Here is an 18,203-nt window from a genome sequence, read left to right on the forward strand (position 1 = left end):
TTTTTAAATTTATTCAATATCAATGACCCTCTGAACCATCAACAATTCATGCATATATTTACAGCAGTTGATATTGTATTTGATATAGCAATTACTCTTCTTATATCTCTGTAACACTGTACATCGAATCGAGCAAAAGTGTACAAACAAGAGAACAGGAGATCAGAAATTATCAACAGTTGCTATTAAATTAGAAAAACACCAACAAAAATTGTTTACTCCGACAAACACAAGTAAATTCGATCATACGATAAATGGCCTTGGCGCATAAATATTTCGTGTTCCAATTCTCATGCAGTCCTACTTAAATTGTACTAAGCGCCTGTTGTTGTTTTTAGCACAGCTTGTTGTTTCGATTTGTGTTTTTCATGTCTCTCCTTCGGTGTAATAACAACAGCGCTAAGTTTCGTTCAGCTTTTCAGTGGCTTGTTGTTGCATAAATCGAAGTTCACATGAATTGTGTGTGAGACTAATTCGAAATTATAGTGATCCTCTTATGCTTGCTTAGTACATTGCTGGAGTTCGCGAACAAAAGAAGATCGTGTGTTGTAACAAAATTTTGTTTTTGATTTGGTCAGTGAATTAATTTATTTTATATTCGCTTGTTCAGTATTGGTAAAGTGTTCAGTGGTATTTTTGAAGATACAATTAATTTAAGTGAAATTGAAATTATTTATTTGCTTTAATAATATATAATATAATATAAATTATGTGCTGGATAACTTTAATGTATGGAATTTGTATTGAAGAATTTATTAACAAAATTCATAAAATTTTATTGTGACTAATTTTATCGAATTTTTCTAGTGAAAAAATTGTGCTTTTCGATTCCATCATGTGAAAGTGTTTTTTATAGTCATATTACTAATTTAGTGTAACTATTGAAGTTAAGTGAGACTACTTAGGTTGATTTGTTTCATATTGACCAATTGAAATATAAATGTTTAATAGAACCTACAATCTAAGAATCTTTCCACTAATTGATTAAATATTTTAAATTTAGCATTTCAAGTAGTTTTCCGGGAATTTCATAAATAAATTTTATAAATTCAATATTATCTAAATAGCAGATACTCGTATTCAATTCGGCTGCCTTATAAAAAGTAAAAAAATAGAAAAATAAAAAGTTTGAAAAAATTAAAAAAAAAATAAAAAAATAAAAAAAAAATAAAAAAAATTAAAAAAAAATAAAAAAAATTAAAAAAAAAATAAAAAAATTAAAAAAAATAGAAAAATAAAAAAATTAAAAAATTAAAATATAATAATAATAGAAGCTTCAAATAGCATATATACATATGTATATTGTAAAATTTATTTATATCATGTAAGTTTGCTCGCACAATCCCTTTGTAGCATACTTTTAGGCGTCAATTTTATTAACCCTTCTAAAACAGCAAGTTTACTTTGATTATCACTGAAGGCACTTATTTCATTAAAGCTTTCGCAATACAACGATTTTTTACAGAATTTGAAAAAATAATGATTTTGCTTTATATAGTTTATAATTCATTTTCTTCATTTGTTCATTTTCTGCTTTTGGACTAAATACATATATATATATATATATATAATTTATAGTTCTGCAAATCTGTATTAAACACGATGGCGCTGTAAATTTTTGTCGTGTTTAATACAGATTTGCAGAACTATAAATTTAGTAAAAGTTTGCTCTTTTTTCGGTTTAAATATTGTACAATAAAAATTTGTAAAAAATACATTTACAAAATATTTTTATTTATTTAAATTTTAAATATTTATTTTTATTTTTATATTATTTAAAAATATTTTTATTGTGAAAAAAAAAATTTAAAAAAAAAAACTAAAAATAATATTTTTACTGTCACTAATCAGCATCCACTACACTGAAGGCTGAATTAATAATGAAGAAGAAGAAAATAAATTATCAATGTGTGTTGGCAACACTGCTGAGTACCAAAAAAATATGTATCAGGCGCACAGAAAACCAAAACAGCTGACTATGAATAGCACAACGCAACGTTGAAAACCAAACCTTGGTGTTAGCGTAACGAAGGTGAGCTAATGCAAATAATAAAGTAATAAACTTAGTACTATTTGTTATTTTAGGAACGATGTGGCCATTTGGGACATCCATGCTGTGCTATTGAAGCAGATGTAGTGCAGATATACTATGATGAACGGCGATGTAACAGGCGATCAGTAATACGAACATACGTGGCTTCACTTTTTAAAGGATATTTGGAATGTACTGTTTATTATTATTCATTGTTGATGTTAATAAAAATGTTAAAAAATGTTCAATGCAATTAATTATGCAACAATAAATTAAAATTCTTATCAATTTATATGCAATTGAATGAATTATCAATTTATATCTTCATGGGTGGTCTAGTAGTGCCTTAGAGGCATATTTAGACTGAATTATTGTGATTTCAGAAAAATACTAATTTTAATTTTCCTATTCGATATTTTTTCTTTAGTATTTTCCCAGGAGATCATGCAAATATCAAATTGAGTTGAATTAAATTTTTCCACATTTATTCGAGTATGAGAATTTGCCTCAATGCACCAAAAAATGTACAAAAACAAAATGTATATTGGAATGCAGCGTTAAATGCCTTGTTTAGTTCTAGGGACGATTTGACAATCAGTTAATTTGTATTGTTCCTACTACACTGCAAATTCTTAAATGCGTAGAAATTGTTTTTATGTTCGATACAGCATTATTTTGTTCTTACGCCTAGGTATGTCATGATATTTATTATTGTTTTAGGAACGACTGGAGAACTGAAACAAAAGTACATATGATGTTAAATATGCTGAATATTAAAATGGTAGAAAACGATGCTACATGATCTGCAGAAAATTGTTTTTTCGCGGCAGAGACGCACACACACTCACATGCCTTGTATGAAAATGCTTGGCACGATAGCAGGCAATCATGAAAAGTAGTGGAAGGCACGATGAAATGAAATGGACAATAAAAAAATATAAGAAAAATTCCCAAAAATATTTACAATAACAAAATATATATTGGTATGCAGTTGTTTAGTTCTAGGGACGACGTGACAATTGGAGCTAGTGTGTGTTGTTCTTCCCTGCAAAGTCCCAAATTAGTAAGAATTGTTTTTATATTCGAAACACCAACTACTCCGTTTTGTTTTTGCATGTGATATGTAATGATATTTGTTATTGTTTTAGAAACGACTCGACAATTGTTTGCATGTGCTGTTGGTATGTCGTATACACCAGCTGGTATTTTTCATATATGTGGGACACCTACTGCTCTGTTTTGTGCGCCTGGTAGAAAATGATGATACATGACCTGTAGAAAATAATTTTCTGCGTCAGAGACACACACACACATTCATATATTTTGTATGAAAATGCTTTGCGCCATACAAGGCGATCATGAAAAGTAGCAGCGGGCGTAATAACCCAAATTAAACACTAACAAAATATATGCATATTGTATTTAGTGTTTAGTGTTGGTACTAATAGTAGCATGAATAGGAACGATTTTTTGTTGGTAGAGAATTGTTAAATATACCAGGAACTAATTTTAATATACACCTACTATGTTTTATGAGCGCCTGGTAGAAAATCATAATAAGCATAGGTAAAATTGGAGCAAAAATTTTTTTAATGCGCCCACGTCGCTTTTAATTAATATTTTCCATACATTTTCTGTGAAAGATCGTCACAATGTACCAGGCGATCAGAAATGATAGCAACAAGCAAATCTCCTCCAAATCAGTACCAACAATATACATATTGGTATGCAGAATTATATGATTTGTTTAGTTATAGGAACAATTTGACAGTTGGAGTTAGTGTGTGTTGTTCTTCACTGCAAATTCCTCAATGCGTAGAAATTGTTATTTATGTTTGGTATGCGCCTTGTATGCAATGATATTTATTATTGTTCACTGCAAATTCCTCAATGGGTAGGAATTGTTTTTATATTCGAAAGACCTGCTGCTTTGTTTTGTTATTGCGCCTAGGTATGCCATGATTTTTATTATTGCTTTAGGAACGATGGTACAAAAGAAACGAATGCGCATATGTTGCTGGTATGCTGCATACACCACCTGGTATTCTTCATACATACTATACTGCTCTGTTTTGTGCGCCTGGTAGAAAACGTTGCTACAAAAGACTGCAAAAATTGGTTTTCGCGGCAGAGACGCGCACATTAATCACACATATTGTATTAAAATGCTTGGCATGATACCAGGCGATTATGAGCTACTGTTCAGGCACAATTGAACAAAAATGTGCAATAACAAAATATAAACAATATTCTTAAAAAAATTACAATAACAAAATACATATTGGTATGCAGTTGTTTAGTTCTAAGGAGGATGTGACATTTGGAGTTAATGTGTGTTGTTACTTCACTGCAAATTCCTTAATGCGTAGAAATTGTTTTTATATGGCTGGTATGCAATGATATTTGTTATTGTTTTAGAAACGACTTGGCAATTGCAACTAATGTATACAGGTTGTTGGTAGGCTCAATATACCAGCTGGCAATTTTGATAAACACCTTCTATGTTTTATGGGCGCCTGGTAGAAAATCATAATAAGTATAGGAAATTTAGAACAAAGAAAAAATTTTAATGCACCCCCGCAGTCGCTTATCATTTATTTTTCATACAATTTCTGTGAAAGATCATCACAATGTACCAGGCGATCAGAAACGATAGCAGCAAACAAATTTCCTACAAATCAGCAACAACAAAATACATATTTGTATGCAGCAATAAATACTAGGGACAAAGTGACAATTGAAATTAATGTGTGTTGTTCTTCACTGCAAATTCCTCAATGCGTAGAAATTGTTTTTTATGTTTGGTATGCGCCAGGTATGCAATGATATTTATTATTGTTCACTGCACATTCTTCAATGAGTAGGAATTGTTTTTATATTCGAAAATCATACGGCTTTGTTTTGTTATTGCGCCTAGGTATGCCATGATTTTTATTATTGCTTTAGGAACGATGGTACAAAAGAAACGAATGTACATACATATGTTGTTAGTATACTGTATACACCAGCTGGTATTTTTCGTACATTTGGGACACCTACTGATCTGTTTTGTGCGCCTGGTAGAAAACGATGCTACATGATCTGCAGAAAAATATTTTACGACAGAAGCATGTACACATACTCACATATTCACATATTTTATATAAGGAGACTTGGTGATATACCAGGCGATCATGAAAATTAGCAGCAGGCAAAATTAACAAAAATGTGCAATAACAAGAAATACATATTGGTATGCAGTTGTTTAGTTCTAGGGACGATGTGACATTTGGAGTTAATGTGTGTTGTTACTTCACTACGAATTCCTTAATGCGTAAGAATTCTTTTTATGTTCGAAATTGAACTATTTTGTTATTGCGCCTAGGTATGCCATGATTTTTATTATTCCTTTAGGAACGATGGTACAAAAGAGAGGAATGTACATATGTTGTTGGTATGCTGAATGTACCAGCTGGTAGTTTTCGTACAAGTGGGACACCTACTGCTGTGTTTTGTGCGCCTGGTAGAAAATGATGATACATGACCTGCAGAAAATTATTTTCTGCGACAGAGGCACGCACACACTCACATATCTTGTATGAAAATGCTTAGCGCCGTACCAGGCGATCATGAAAATTAGCAGCAGGCGAAATTTACTAAAATGTGCAAAAACAAAATATAAGCAAAATTCCTAAAAAATTTGCAATAACAAAATACATATTGGAATGCAGTAGTTTAGTTCTAGGGACGATCTGACAATTGGAGTTAATTTGTGTTGTTCCTTCTTCGCAAATTTGTAAATGCGTAGGAATTGTTTTTGTATATTTGCTATGCACCTGGTATGCAATGATATTTATTATTGTTTTAGGAACGACGGGACAATTGCAACTAATGTACATATGTTATTGGTAGGCACTATACACCATCTGGTATTTTTCATTGCAATTGAGTGCTATGACCCAAATTAAACAATAACAAAATATATGCATATTGCATTTAGTGTTTAGTGTTGGTACTAATAGTAGCATGAATAGGAACGCCTTTTTATTGGTAGAGAATTTTTAAATATACCAGGAACTAATTTTATTATACACCTGCTATGTTTTATGAGCGCCTGCTAGAAAATCATAATAAGCATAGGTAAAATTGGAGCAAACAATTTTTTTGAATGCGCCTACGTCGCTTTTCATTTATATTTTCATACATTTTCTGTGAAAGATCGTCACAATGTACCAGGCGATCAGAAATGATAGCAACAAGCAAATTTCCTCCAAATCAGTACCAACAAAATACATATTGGTATGCAGAATTATATGATTTGTTTAGTTATAGGAACAATTTGACAATTGGAGTTAAGGTGTGTTGTTCTTCATTGCAAATTCCTTAAGGCGTAGAAATTGTTATTTATGTTTGGTATGCGCCTTGTATGCAATGATATTTATTATTGTTCACTGCACATTCCTCAATGGGTAGGAATTGTTTTTATATTCGAAAATCATACTGCTTTGTTTTGTTATTGCGCCTTGGTATGCCAAGATTTTTATTATTGCTTTAGGAACGATGGTACAAAAGAAACGAATGTACATACATATGTTGTTGGTATGCTGCATACACCAGCAGGTATTTTGCATACATACTATACGGCTCTGTTTTGTGCGCCTGGTAGAAAACGTTGCTACAAAAGACTGCAAAAATTGGTTTTCGCGGCAGAGACGCGCACATTAATCACACATATTGTATGAAAATGCTTGGCGATTATGAGCTACTGTTCAGGCACAATTGAACAAAAATGTGCAATAACAAAATATAAACAATATTCTTAAAAAAATTACAATAAAAAAATATATAGTGGTATGCAGTTGTTTAGTTCTATGGACGATGTGACATTTGGAGTTAATGTATGTTGTTACTTCACTGCAAATTCCTTAATGCGTAGAAATTGTTTTTATATGGCTGGTATGCAATGATATTTGTTATTGTTTTAGAAACGACTTAGCAATTGCAACTAATGTATACAGGTTGTTGGTAGGCTCAATATACCAGCTGGCAATTTTGATAAACACCTTCTATGTTTTATGGGCGCCTGGTAGAAAATCATAATAAGTATAGGAAATTTAGAACAAAGAAAAAATTTTAATGCACCCCCGCAGTCGCTTATCATTTATTTTTCATACAATTTCTGTGAAAGATCATCACAATGTACCAGGCGATCAGAAACGATAGCAGCAAACAAATTTCCTACAAATCAGCAACAACAAAATACATATTTGTATGCAGCAATAAATACTAGGGACAATGTGACAATTGAAAATAATGCGTGTTGTTCTTCATTGCAAATTCCTCAATACGTAGAAATTGTTTTTTATATTTGGTATGCGCCAGGTATGCAATGATATTTATTATTGTTCACTGCAAATTCCACAATGAGTAGCAATTGTTTTTATATTCGAAAATCACACTGCTTTGTTTTGTTATTGCGCCTAGGTATGCCATGATTTTTATTATTGCTTTAGGAACGATGGTACAAAAGAAACGAATGCGCATATGTTGTTGGTATGCTGAATGTACCAGCTGGTATTTTTCATATATTTGGGACACCTACTGATCTGTTTTGTGTGCCTGGTAGAAAACTATGCTACATGATCTGTAGAAAATTGCTTTTTCGCGGCAGAGACGCACCACACTCACACATATTGTATGAAAATGCTTGGCACGATAGCAGGCGATCATGAAAAGTAGCAGCAGGCAGAATTAACAAAAATGTGCACTAACAAAATATAAGCAAATTCCTCAATGAGTGCGAATTGTTTTTATGTTCGAAACTGCACTATTTTGTTATTGCGCCTAGGTATGCAATGATAGTTATTATTGTTTTCGGAACGACTGAAGAACTGAAACAAATGTTCAGCTGTTGTTGGTATGCTGTATACACCAGCTGGTAATTTTCATACATTTGTGACACTTACTGCGCACTTTGAGCTCCTGGTAGAAAGGATTGCTGATTTATTGGAGATTTGGTGCCAATGTGGACTGTATGCGGTGTGTGCTTGCTGCTCGTTAAATATTAATGAAGTTTTTGTTGGTTTTCACTTACTTACTATTTATTATATTATGATGAAATAAAATAGTTATAAGTTTTTTTTTTACTTTTTATACATTTATTGCCTTCAACATATCAATCTTCTAAATAATAATAATAGTTTTAAATGAACTTATTTGGCTAAATATCAAAATATATATATGCTTATAAAGTATGAAAAATTCAGCAAATTGTATATTAATTAAAGCCAAGTAAGACATTGTCGGTCTAAATTATATAGTGTTCATTTGCGAATCTGCGCTTTTGCTTATTTTATAAATTAATTAATAATATATATTTTTTAATTTGTGATGTGTTTAAAATTATTTAAAACTACTTAAAGCAATTAAAATGCAATGCGTGAAATAAATGAAATTTACCTGAAGTAAGCTTTTAAAAGTAATTTCAATTCAATATTGACACTCCTGCATTGTTGAGTTTAAGATTTTAAATACACACACAACAATTTACGTATAATTTCATATACACATAGCTTTTTGTTTTTGTTTAAAACTTAGTAGTTATAATTATTACATATTAATTTTAGATTTTTTTTCTTTTGTTTACCCCTTTTGCCCTATTTATATTTAGCTCGGTTTGAAGAATCTCACATTTATGACTTCTCTGTTGAGTTTTATAGTAGTTTGCGCCGTTTTAAGTTGCCATAAAAGCTCTTTTATGCTCATATTTTACACAGATTTTACTCACAACTTTTGGCAGCTGATATTGAATAATGTGGCGATGTGGCTGTGTGACGATTTTTGTCTTGTTGACAGATGACTGTTGACAAATGACCGTTCCGCGATTATGCGCTGCGAATTGTTTGTGGTTTGGCGAAGGTGACTTGGTTTAAAATAATTGATAATCATTATCCTAAAAATGCTTAACTAACAATACAATTCATTTACTCTTATGTATTTCCTCATTTGTCTTATGAATGAAAAAAATAAATAAAAAAAAATGAAATGCATATAAAGTTTGACTTAAATAAATTAGTATATTTAATGCGATAATAGCTTTTAAATTTTGTAAAATTAATATTAATCATCAAACATCAATAAAATGCTTTAAATTTTCAGTGTGGGCTTTATATCGTGAATTTACTACATGTTGCAACTGTATAGACAAAAACTTAATTTATGTTAATAAACTAATTTACTTTTTTAAAAACTATAATATGCTCCATAAAAATAATTCAAGGCAGTTAAAGGAAGACTGAATACGTTTTAACTTATTGCAGTATTGTATAAATGCAAAATTTATAATGGCAATATTATATTTTTATCTTAAGTAAACTTAAGGGACTATACCAGTGTGATACTTTCAAAAAAGTTAGTTAGTATATACTTTCCATAGATAGTTTATACTTTCCTGATTAGTGTGAATGACGGCTTTCTAAAGAGCGACCGTTCGCAGATAGAAAGCGTTACTTTTCAAAACTTTTGCAAAAAAGAATCTTAAATTATAACTGAAAATAAACCTTATTATGTGCAAAAAACTTCGAAACATTCCATCGAGTACTTTCTTAAAAAAAAATCACAAAAATCGGTGAAATTTTCATGGCTTACATTGGTATAGCCCGTTAAGTTAATGCAACATTTTTAATTATTATTGACCAGGTATTTCCAGACCCAATCTTGTTTATTTTTCAAAGGTTAACATGGTATGTTATATAGATAACAGATGCGTCAAATTACATTACAGCAGTCATAAAGTGTATATCCAGATAATTTATATTAATGAAAAATTATGAAACCTCATTTAAAAATCTACTTAAGTTATTATTACAGAACACCACGGCTATTTTTTAAACAACAGAAGATAATGATATTGTACTGTAAACCAGAAGTTTTTTTTAATATCATTTTATCAAGCTTTTGAAATTTCATTTCATTTTCTAATCATTAATAAAAATAATATATATACGCAGATAATTTTGGTTAAGAAGTGGCTAAATAAGTCATAAAAAGAATATAATGCAAATTTGGAAGAAAATATTGGGAGTTATACTGGAGAGCAATTTTACGGAAGTCAACATATCCGTGGTAGCTACGATGCAACAATGGCTTGTTAGCCTGGTTTAATGGAGATATATCTATAACTAGCCGTGATATCATGCGGAAGTTTGACGGAGGGACTTGCATTGATTGTAAGTTCGAAAGACTTGAACCTCGGTCTTTAATTTTTTTGTACCAAAACAAAAAGGAGGAATATTGGGGACTATGAAAACATAATTCTATAACTTTTTGTCCAAGGAATACAATCTTAAGTTAATGAGAGGTACGATATGGGGGTTAGGTGGGGTTCAAAATTTGAAAATTTGTTTTTGTCTTATTAAATAGCAAAATATGTTTAAAATATTATCAAAAAATATCGAATAAATCCGAGTGATATTGGATGTTGCGCCCATTAGGCCATGTCAGTATGAATGTAAAACTTGTAACGCGTTTATCTCAAAACTCAATTTTTCAAGTCGGTGGACATGATTTCTCGAAAAGTTATGAAACTTTTTTGTTCAAATTTTTCAAACTTCTTTGGAATAACATTATCTAACTAATGAACGAAGGATTTTTTTTTATGTTTGTTACAACTATTTTTCTTGAGAGAAATATATGGCGTAAATTTTACTAAAAAAGTGCGCTTTTTTAAGGCTTTAAGGAAAGGCTAAGTTCGGCTCCACGAACAAAAACTAAACTCTACAAGTCCCTCATCATTCCCATCCTACTTTATGGTGCAGAAGCGTGGACGGTGTCAACATCCGATGAGACGGCACTAGGAGTTTTCGAGAGAAAGATTTTGCGGAAGATTTATGGTCCCTTAAACATTGACAACGGCGAATACCGCAGAAGATGGAATGATGAGCTGTATGTGTTATTCGACGACATAGACATAGTCCAGCGAATAAAAAGACAGCGGCTACGCTGGCTAGGTAATGTTGTTCGAATGGACGAAAGTGCCCCAGCTCTGAAAGTTTTCGATGCAGTACCCGCTGGTGGAAGCCGAGGAAGAGGGAGACATCCACTCCGATGGAAGGACCAGGTGGAGAAGGACCTGTCTTCACTTGGTATTACCAATTGGCCCCAAACTGCCAAAAGGAGAGATGCGTGGCGCGCTGTTGTTGTCTCGGCTATAACCACGTAAGCGGTGTCTACGCCTGTCAAGAAGAAGAATATTAGGTATATGGGAACTAGGGGAAGTTATTACCCGATTTCACTCATTTTTGGCACGGAGACATATTATTAGAAGAAACATATTCCCTCTGAATTTCTTCAAAATATCTGAGATTATCTGCGAGACCACTCTTTTAATACAGTACTTATGCACATTTCTGCTCCGATATCTTCACTAGTGCTAACTTTATATTTTTTTTTTATATTGAACTATTTTCATCATTGTGAAGCCAGGCAGATATTACGAACCAAATTGGTCGAGTACCATTTTGAGTGAAGCTCTTCCTTACCATCTTTATAATGAAATTTAAGATTTCTTGTGGTTTTCCTCTAGTAAGGAATCATTAAAGCATTTCTAGTAGTTTTCAACATAACCTTTGTATGGGAGGTGGGCGTGGTTATAATTCAATTTCCTCCATTTTTGGACCCCTTTATAGTGCGATCCTTTGTGCCAAATTTAACTTTAATAACTTTAATTAGTTATAGCATTTTATATAATTTTGATTTTCGACCATTTTATGGGCGTAACAGTGAACCGATTTTGCTCATCTTCGAAAGCAACACGGTGCCAAGGAATATGTGTTCCAAGTTGCATCTAGATATCTAGTCACTCTGAGCATTTTGATATATATATATAACACTATATCTAATTCGTTAGGACCAACCGTTATGTGAACAAAACTATAATACTCTCTTAGCAACTTTGTTGCGAGAGTATAAAAATATCAATATTTTTTCCTTCGTTGATTAACTCGATTTACCCATCTACTATCGAAATATTTTTGGTTTATTGTTTTTAGATGAACCACTCTCACTATTTTACAGATGCCAGACGGACCGACGGAAAAATAGACGGAAAGGAAGACGGACAGTCAGATATTATGCTATCGATTCATCACATTATTCATTTTTGTTGTACCCACATAATCTGATATATATATATATATATATATATATATATATATCATTAGTTGGATTTAACTTATTTAGAAATCAATAAAATTAGTAATCTACTCAATAATATTGCACAATGTTTCATGAGTAAGCATAGTATACAGAATTAACAAAGTAACTTATTACACTTCAAACGCTAAATATTTAAGGAAATTATATTTGTACTAAAGCTTGAAAAGGCCAATGTTAATTTACTATTCTGTTACTAGTTAGACTTTCAATTTATTTCAATGAAGTGTAAAGTTATGCATAATTCACACTTAACTAAACGAATATGCAAAGTTGTTAACATAGTTTGAGTTTACAACCTAAACGACAGTGTCGACGTACACACACACAGACACACAGTGCAAATTGGCAATAAACATATCAACTATATGTAGTACCGTTAATCACATGTTAACTACAATTACTTATAACTACGCTGACACTACAAAAACCATATACATACATACATATACATAATGGAGAAACCGCCTTCAACCACAACAAGTCACTTGCTGCATGCCACACAAATCATGTCGCCTCAGCACACAACACCGTGTGCAACACAACGGTGAATCGTATTCGGCTGCATTTGAATTCGCTTACAATGCCTCATCGGCGATTTTGTTGCCATCCAAATGCAAATTATTGTTGTAGGTGCAAGTGTTGGGATTCGTGTGCACCGCTGTGGTGGTCACAAGTAGAATGCCGCCGGCACGATTGCTGCCGTCAGCGCTGCTGCTGCCGTCGATGCTATAACTGCCGCTACTGCTATTGCGATTGTTGCTATTATTGTTGTAGTAATTACTCGTTGTCGTTGTCGCTGCTGCTGACAGTGCATTGTTGTTTGCTGTCGCTGATGTTGTTGTTGTAGTTGTTAACGCCATCGTCGCCGAGTTTTCAGCCAATGCCGTCACACTTTCGCTGGCATTTTTTCTATGACTATTCCAGCTACACGCCTCCGCACCACCATCTGCAGTGCCGCAGCCACCCTCCTCCATCAGTGGCTGGCGTATGCGCAGTTGATCGACGGTTTTTCGTCGCAGAAATTGCAGCTTGCGCAGACCGCCCATCAGACCGGGCGCTGCCGCTGTCGCTGTGGTGCTGTTCGCATGAAGCTTTTGGGAGGCGACGGGTGCGCTGCTGTTGCTGCGCAGACGGGCGGCGTTCTTACTGCTGCCGGCGGATGGTGTGTCGCTGGCGCGTCCGGTGACGGCGCTGGAGGCGCGACGCGTTTTTGTCGACGACAAGCTCTTTAGTCATACCTTCTCTTCGCCGGGCAAGGGCGGGCCACATCGTACGAACTATAATCAGAAGAACTGCGATTTGAAATAATTGCGTGTTTTTTAAGGGGTTTTTATTTTCAGTTTTTTGGTTTTTTGGTTTTATTTTTTTATTTTTGTTCATTGGTGGTTTGGTTTGTTTGAAGAATGGTTACAGTACACGATGTATGTGGTACATTTATACATAGATGTGTGGAAAGAAAAGAAAAGAAACGAAACACATTGGAAAGTGGATAGCAGTGGTGACTTTTGACGTTATTCTTTTTATTTATTTTTATTTTTTTAGTATTCACTAATTGGCTATTTATGTACGAGGTGATAGACAAGCAAACGGCGACAATGAAAGGCGTTTTAAAGTAACAGCAACAACACAAATAAAAATTAGAAACATTTAAAATAAATATTTTTTAACCTTATCTTATAAGGTAAGGAATACACGGAACTATGTACATTAAGGTGATCCTTAAACAATGAAATAAACATTTTTTTCTGCTTTACGTTGGAATATATTGTAAAGGGTTGAGATAATGTGAACGTTGATCCCTTAGACAAAAATTCGTGATGTTCCCTACTATAGTAGACTAATATTATTCCTATATATACTATCACCCTAATATATATCTATAACCCCTTCAAACAGATAAAATAAAGTAACATATATGCTTTAATGGGAAAGAAGATATAACTACACAGCACTGAATTGAAAATGCTCTCATTTTAGTGCTTGAAAGGTGACTGAAGTAACTAATACTCCAATGAAAGTACAGTTGAACTTCCATAACTCGAACTCTTGAATGGACAATAGAAGTCAGATTTCATACAAATTACCTTCCGTAACTCGGAATTATCTCTACTTGAGTTTTGTCTTTTTGTGAACTATGGTGATTCGAGTTAGGGAAGTTTAACTGTAGTTCAAAAAAGCCTGATATGAGTTGAGAAACTAAATTTTTAGCATTTGTTTGAGAATATGAGGACTATTATATACAAAATTTTATTTGGAAAAGAAATATATTCAGATTCAGAGTTCCAGCTTCAGTAGGAAATTATCGGACAATTGGTGGAATTAAAAAGCTGAAACATATGACTTACTTATTTAAACTATCAATTTTATCGATTCCTTCAATTTATAGTAATTACTACTCTACTGCCGGTTAGTCCATTCTATAATTAAAAATTTTTTAGGTCAGCTAACTAAACTAATACTAAATGTATCCAACCTAAATTCAACGACACCATCTGTATCTAAGTTAATTAAGATATTTTTTAACAATATCGACAATTAATACTAAATCTCTATTAAAATTTCTATGAAATATCTTCAAAAATTCAAATTTATTACACTTTCAACCTTTGCCTCTACTAATGCTGTGGCGAAAAGTGCCATTGCAGATCTCAAATTAACTAACTAATTTATATACTGCAGTATGCTATATTTATGCCACAATTTATATTTGCCTCGAAGTATTTTTTGTTTACAAATGCAACACATACATTTCATGGCCTTGTGTATGCCTATTAGTTATTAGGTTGCGCATACGCAACGGAGTACCAACACAAAACACACAGCTAAATAATAATGTTGCTCATACGACATGCAGGACCAAAAACCATTAACACATAAATGAAAGTCAGTAACATGAAACAACAAATCAACAATTTTTTTTTGAAAGGTGAAAGGCTACGAGAATAAGGTAAGAGAAATGTACACATATACATATACATTGAAAAGGAAAATTCATTTAAAAAGAAAATAAGAAAATCATTGAAAATAAATTCATAAAATAGCGTTATTTATTTCGAAAGTAAATATTTTTTATTACAGGAACATTTTTTTTACTTAAACTACTATTAAACATATATGAGGAATATTAAAGAACAGATAAACACAGGTCCTTTGCATTAGAGACAAATGCGAAAACAATAAATGCAGTTTCAACTTAGGATATCACACACAATTATGGTATTTACAGTAGTAACAAATACTTTAGACACAAATTTTACACTAAACTTACTAATTTACTAAGTATATACAACTAGTATAAGCGAAAACATATGCAAAACCAACAAAATCTTACCGAGACCTGAGTTGCTGTGTAGGAATTTGCACGCGCTCTGTTGCTGAACCATGTTGTACGCCAGCGGCGCTTCACTTGCGCAATAACCTCGCCATTGAAGAAGCAGAAGAGTGTGGCAACAAAGAGACCCTGAAAATGAAAGATGAAGAAGAAATTATAAAAAATAAATTTAAAAATTAATAACTAAGGAAAGGCTAAGTTCGGGTGCAATCGAATATTTTATTATCTCGCAATTTATTGATGTATACTATATGAGGGCTGAGATGATTCCTGAACCACCACCACCACCACCACCAAGGTACACTATATCCAAGACTATACGCTCACTTAATGTTGCTAAGATATCTTAACATATTATCTTTATAGCGCATGAAGCCCACAAGAAGTTTGACAATCTGAATATAAGGTATATGGGAGCTAAAGGACGTTACACAGACACACCTTTAGAAGAAAACAATTCTCTCTGAACTACATTAAAATATCTGAGCGATTTACCGATAGCTTCGGTGAAAAATTAACCTTGGGCACTGAGTTCTTCATGTTCGATATCCGGGACCTTGGAAAGTTATAGTCCGATTTCGACAATTTTTCTACAAGTGAAGCCACTGATGATATACAGTATTTGTGTAAAGTTTTATTTCGCTATCTTTATCGGTTCCTTATATGTACATTATAAAGTGAAGAAACCAGATGGTATTCAAAATTGAGTTATATGGAAAGTAGTTGTGGTTGTGAATCGATTGAGCCCATTTTCCATCCGTGTCATTAGAGTGTCAAGAATCGAATTTCATTGAAATCAGTCGAGTAGTTCTTGAGATATGGTTTTTGACCCATAAGTGGGAGATGCCACGCCCATTTTCACATTGGTATACATAATCCTATATCTAACTCGTTTAGTTTTGGGTGTTACAACAACCGTTATGTGAACAAAACTATTATACTCTCTTAGCAACTTTTTCCGAGAGTACAAAACTGGGGAGACTAGCAACGCCATTATGTAATGCTACTAGTATAGTTGCCAGTCCATATGTACAGACTATTATAACAAACTTAAAATAAAGGAATACTCTTGCTAGAGTATAAAAAATGAATAAATAATGCAAGTAATATAAATATGTATATGATATACATATAAACATGCTTTATGTAAGGATACTCCCCAAAAAATTTGAAATGAGAGTGAAATAATCCCTTAAAAATATTTTATGTAAGCCAACACGTCTACAAATATTCATTACTCAGTATTATTTATTTATTCTCTGGGGAAGTTTGAAATCTTAAGCCGACGGTGGTCGCACGCACATCCTTTGCAGCTTTGAGAATTATTTATTGCGCAAAATATAACCAGTGCTCCAGTTATCTCAAGCACATATGTGAACACATATATGCAAATATACACAGACATGCATATTTTGTGTAAAACAAAAACTTCACTAAGCCATCGAAAGTAAGTCAGTTGAAAATATTCCATACAGATCATAAATTTCAATGCATTTCTATCGCGTTTATCTAACATTCTAACTGTTATTTTCAGCAGCTTTGCGCAACATTTTAAGCAGCGTCCTTGCGGTGTAAGGGTGTTCATATGTGAAGGTATGTGTTGAACTGATATACTATATCTACAAATATATATGCTCATCCCAAATGCGCTTATTTCGCATTTCACTTTGCAAGCTTCAAAACAGCGACAAAGACGAAAGTTAAGGCAAACTTCCATTCGAGTGCAATTCCTGACGAAAAGCCAATGCACTTGACCCAGTTTGCGCCAAAAAAAAGCGAGGGGAGAAGTGAACAGTTGCGCTCAAAACAAAGTATCATAAGTTGAGAGCACACTGCCAACAAAGTGGAAACACTTGGCAGTAACAATGATATAGAATTATATAATAAAATAATTTTTTAATTAATCTATAATTTATCTTTTTCTCTGAACTATCTTTCCTTTAAAGATCTGATACAGTAAACACAACAAAATGGATATTAATGAGTTTTAGTGACGAAGCATATATTTTTTAAAGGTACGAACCTAACTTCATCTTTTCCATAGACTATTACTAACCATTTAAAATCAAATGTCTCTATTTCTCTACCCACTAGCTGTATAGCAGACAGCATAAATATTGACAAGAAAAGTAACTGCTTTTATTTTTAAATATAAAAATTTCGTACACAATCCTTGAAGTGAGCGTAACGTTACTCCTTAGCATTGCAAAAACAAAAACAAACATTTGAAAAGTGAAACTGAGAAACGTAGCTTCCACATTGTCTGCTGTGCGTATGAATGAAAGCAAAACCAAAAACACAAAAATAAAGAAATGAGGAGTATAAAAAACAATCAAGCATGTTAAGCTAATGCCTTGTAACTTGCTACTTATTTTTACTTTCACATTTTCTTTTGTCTTAAAAATAAAATTTGCTTTGTCTCCAAAATGCTTCCTTTGTTTGCCATTAAGCGAGCATAAAGTTTCACTAAACGCACTGAATGCACAGTTATGCGTGGTATGCTTGAAACTTTTTCAATGAAAGTCAAATATAATATGAACTGGAAAATTAAAATATATGATCAAAGTAATAAAAAATACATTGTTCTTATTCCTAAAGGCCTCCCTTAGCATTTGAATGATGTGAGTTTTTTTACTAATTTTGAAA

The 18,203-nt window shown here is 32.6% G+C and overlaps 1 protein-coding gene and 1 long non-coding RNA gene across 2 annotated transcripts in view; one reads left to right on the forward strand and one right to left on the reverse strand.

Annotated features, from left to right (window-relative positions):
• Positions 1-223: 223 nt before the first annotated feature.
• On the forward strand, positions 224-2,322 carry LOC128922600 (uncharacterized). The gene is made up of 3 exons (XR_008471793.1): positions 224-615; positions 1,852-2,032; positions 2,086-2,322. It is a non-coding gene; the product is annotated as an uncharacterized LOC128922600 (long non-coding RNA).
• Positions 2,323-10,237: 7,915 nt separating this feature from the next.
• LOC105214962 (calcitonin gene-related peptide type 1 receptor) overlaps positions 10,238-18,203 on the reverse strand; it is a 108,144-nt gene continuing 100,178 nt past the window's right edge. The window contains 2 exon segments of the mRNA XM_054232751.1: positions 10,238-13,503; positions 15,558-15,686. Coding sequence (XP_054088726.1) covers positions 12,802-13,503; positions 15,558-15,686 — 831 coding nt within the window. The 3' untranslated portion in view covers positions 10,238-12,801.

The sequence above is a fragment of the Zeugodacus cucurbitae genome, chromosome 6, assembly GCF_028554725.1.
Source record: "Zeugodacus cucurbitae isolate PBARC_wt_2022May chromosome 6, idZeuCucr1.2, whole genome shotgun sequence".
NCBI lineage: Eukaryota > Metazoa > Arthropoda > Insecta > Diptera > Tephritidae > Zeugodacus > Zeugodacus cucurbitae.